The sequence below is a fragment of the Dermacentor albipictus genome, unplaced genomic scaffold (assembly GCF_038994185.2).
Source record: "Dermacentor albipictus isolate Rhodes 1998 colony unplaced genomic scaffold, USDA_Dalb.pri_finalv2 scaffold_11, whole genome shotgun sequence".
In the NCBI taxonomy this organism is placed as follows: Eukaryota; Metazoa; Arthropoda; class Arachnida; order Ixodida; family Ixodidae; genus Dermacentor; species Dermacentor albipictus.
In genome coordinates, this window is record NW_027225565.1 from 14,842,342 (window position 1) to 14,845,293 (window position 2,952).

Here is a 2,952-nt window from a genome sequence, read left to right on the forward strand (position 1 = left end):
CCGAGCCGCCGCGGAGGCCACAGGAGTCCCGGACTAGGGACCCCTCCTGGATTTTGCAAGGGGCCGGCCCTTAAGGTCGTCCTCAACTCTCTCTGTAAATAAAGGAAATAAATGTTTACCACCACCACCACCATATCCAGCTTTCGTAAAAGCCTCGATAGGTACTCTGAACTACATTTCCTGCGCCTCTGTAATGCTTATACGTAAAAAAAGAAGAAAAAAAACAAAAAAAGAAAGAAACAGTCGATTCATGTATTGGTTGTAGTTCGTTATTCAACGATATAAGCCATTGATTCAACAAACGATTACGCAGCGTGTCGAAAGCTCTGCAGATCAGTACACTGGCGGCGCCGTGCAAAAGGAAGCCCTGCAGCCCCTGCGCAGTGTCACCCCGTTCACATGTGGACGGCGCTTGATGAGACAGAGGGGTGCTGCAGCCACGAGACTCCGCGGGCGCCATTGTTCCGGCGCCTCGCATTACCGGCCGGCTTCGGAGGCTCCCTTCAAGCTCTGCACGGGGGAAGACGGCAGTGGGAGGGCGACGCGGTAGCTGCGCAGACGAGAACTCTAGACGACGGGAGCACACCGAGGACAGCCACCATGGCGAGCGAGAAGGAACGGAAGCCCGCCGAGAGGGCGGCGTCCCCGCCGAAGACCAGGAGGGCAACGCAGCGGCCAGCTGCTGCCGACAACGACCGCGCCATACGTGCGCAAGAGGCTCCCAGTTCAAAGCGGGCGCGTGGAAACGCCTCCAAGGACGCCGCTGCATCGACAAGGAGACCGAGGCTGGCGAAGCCGATTATTTGCGAGAAATCCACCACCACCACCACTTCGCGGAGGACCAGAAAGCCCGCAGCTGCACCGCCCCGTGAAAGCAACCCGAGTGTGCCGTCAACAAGTAAGGGAATGGCGAGCAAGGCTCCAAAGGAAACCCGCAAGAAAAGATCGACTAACGCGTCCTCGAGCCCCGCTGCATCCGGCACCTCGAGGACCGTCAAGCGTGGGTACCGTTCGGTGATACGTTCCTCTGGTAGCTGCGTTGAACAGGCACAGGGAGGCCGCGGCGGAGCGCGGCACGCATCCCGCACCAGCCTTGGCGCTATGAATGGCAAGGTGAGCAGTCTCGGACGGTCCAGCAGCGCGTCGGAGAGCAGCCGCGGTAGAAAAACACGCCAGAGCAGTAAATGCCTGCTGCAGACTAAGAGAAACTCGTATGCGATGACCGCAGACATCACGCGTAGCGGCACGAAGCGACGGCGCCAGTCTAACGGCCTTTCGCCCGCGAGCAGACTCGGAAAGCAGCACCGTTCCCACCGCCCGTCGGCCAGTAGCAGCAGAGGAAGGCCCGACAAGGCGAGAAAGGCCGTAAGCAGCTCGTCGGCGACTTCTGGACGCGGCAAACGGAAGAAGGCTGGTCAGGCAACCAAGTAATGCAAAAGTAAAACCGGGCAAGGAAGGCGCTGATTGCGATGATGGGAACTTGAGCAGCTCAAGTAGGCTGACCACAGCTTGCCCAAGCAGCGCAGCAGTGATTTGCTTCGATTAGTAGCTTCGATGAAGAGCAAGACAAGGCCCAAAAAGTTTTGAACTGTATGGCCATTTAGTAGCAGCATTCCCAGCGGTTTCATGGGGACGATACCTCAGAATAAAATTTTATATCCTTGTGCTGTCTACCGTTGTACGATTATTACGGGAAGAAAAGATTCCACGTACTCGCCACGGTGGTTTCCCTCGTGGCTGTGGCACTCACGATTCTGAGCATATGGGGTTGCGGCTTCGATTGCATGGTGCAGCGGCGACGTTGAGACATTTGGGCGTTTGATAAAGAAACGCTCAGAACAAGCTCGGAGAATGAAAGAGTAGCGAAAGGCGAGCATGCGCTCAATGAGCAACGACCTCCTCCTGATCGGACCAAGCAGGACGAGGACTCCGGCTTCTTGGTACCTGCTAGTCTCCTGTTGTATTTGCGAGAGTCCTGTCGGGTTGAAACAGCTCAGGCCATGGCCTGCGGTTCGGGTATCGAGCAGGCAGGCCCTCCGAGAAGCTTGGACTTACAATTTCCTTGCGTTTCCGTACAGCGTAGTTACATTATGCGAACTGCTTCCGCTAAGCGTGCGTCAGCGCCCGTATATTATTCTATGGAACTGTCTGTTCAGCCTAACTTGCGTCAAAATTCTCGTCGTCACAACTTCAATGTATTTTGCTTTCATTCTGATTCTTCTCTCTCTCTCTCTTTCATGATCGAAGAGTGATTTAGAGCCATAATACTAGGAAAGGTACTATAAGAAAAGAAAGAACGATAAGAAAAGAGAAAAAAAGAAAAATATGTAGATCCCACCGACTGTGGGAATGGATGTAAGCGAAGCTTTCTGTGCTGTTTGCGTTCATTGACGGTATTTGGCGGTGATGTTGACGGCATAGAACAGTCGCGATGGGGTGTTAAATATTACTTTGCCGGCGCCACTTGTGTTTGTTCACGTGGTACACAGAACACAGAGAGACCTGTCATTCACTCACTCGTTCCTGTACTGAAGGGAGCTCAGATCAGCAATGCTTTTTGACGACGAATTTTCTTTCTCCCGTGTCACGTGGGTGAACGTCCACGAGTGCGCAGGGGTAAGGTTAATCACCCTTTTCCTGACTGTGCCGGTACGGTGTCCGGTTGTGCCCATCCCCTGCTTCCTCTCTCTTTCACTTCCTCTCTAACGTTCCTCTTACCTCCTCCTTGGACTGTTCTTGCTGTTGCGCGTGAGCACGGAGGCAAGCGGGGCAGCTCCTGCAAAGCCTTCGCGGAGGGTCACGACTAATTAAGGCGTCCAGAGGGCATTGTTGCGTTCCCCAGGGAGCTTCAGAAGACACTGTGGCGTCCCGCAGGGCGCGTCACAGGGCATTGTGGCCCCGTTCTACCGAAACGTCGTTGACGTCGCCGCAGCAGCAGCAGCAACAGCAGAA

At 54.8% G+C, this 2,952-nt stretch overlaps 1 protein-coding gene across 1 annotated transcript; it reads left to right on the plus strand.

Annotated features, from left to right (window-relative positions):
- Positions 1 to 399: 399 nt before the first annotated feature.
- Positions 400 to 1,431, plus strand: LOC135914939 (micronuclear linker histone polyprotein-like). Its single transcript, XM_065447874.1, has one exon. The coding sequence runs from the start codon at positions 400 to 402 to the stop codon at positions 1,429 to 1,431; it is 1,032 nt and encodes a 343-aa protein (XP_065303946.1).
- Positions 1,432 to 2,952: the final 1,521 nt, after the last annotated feature.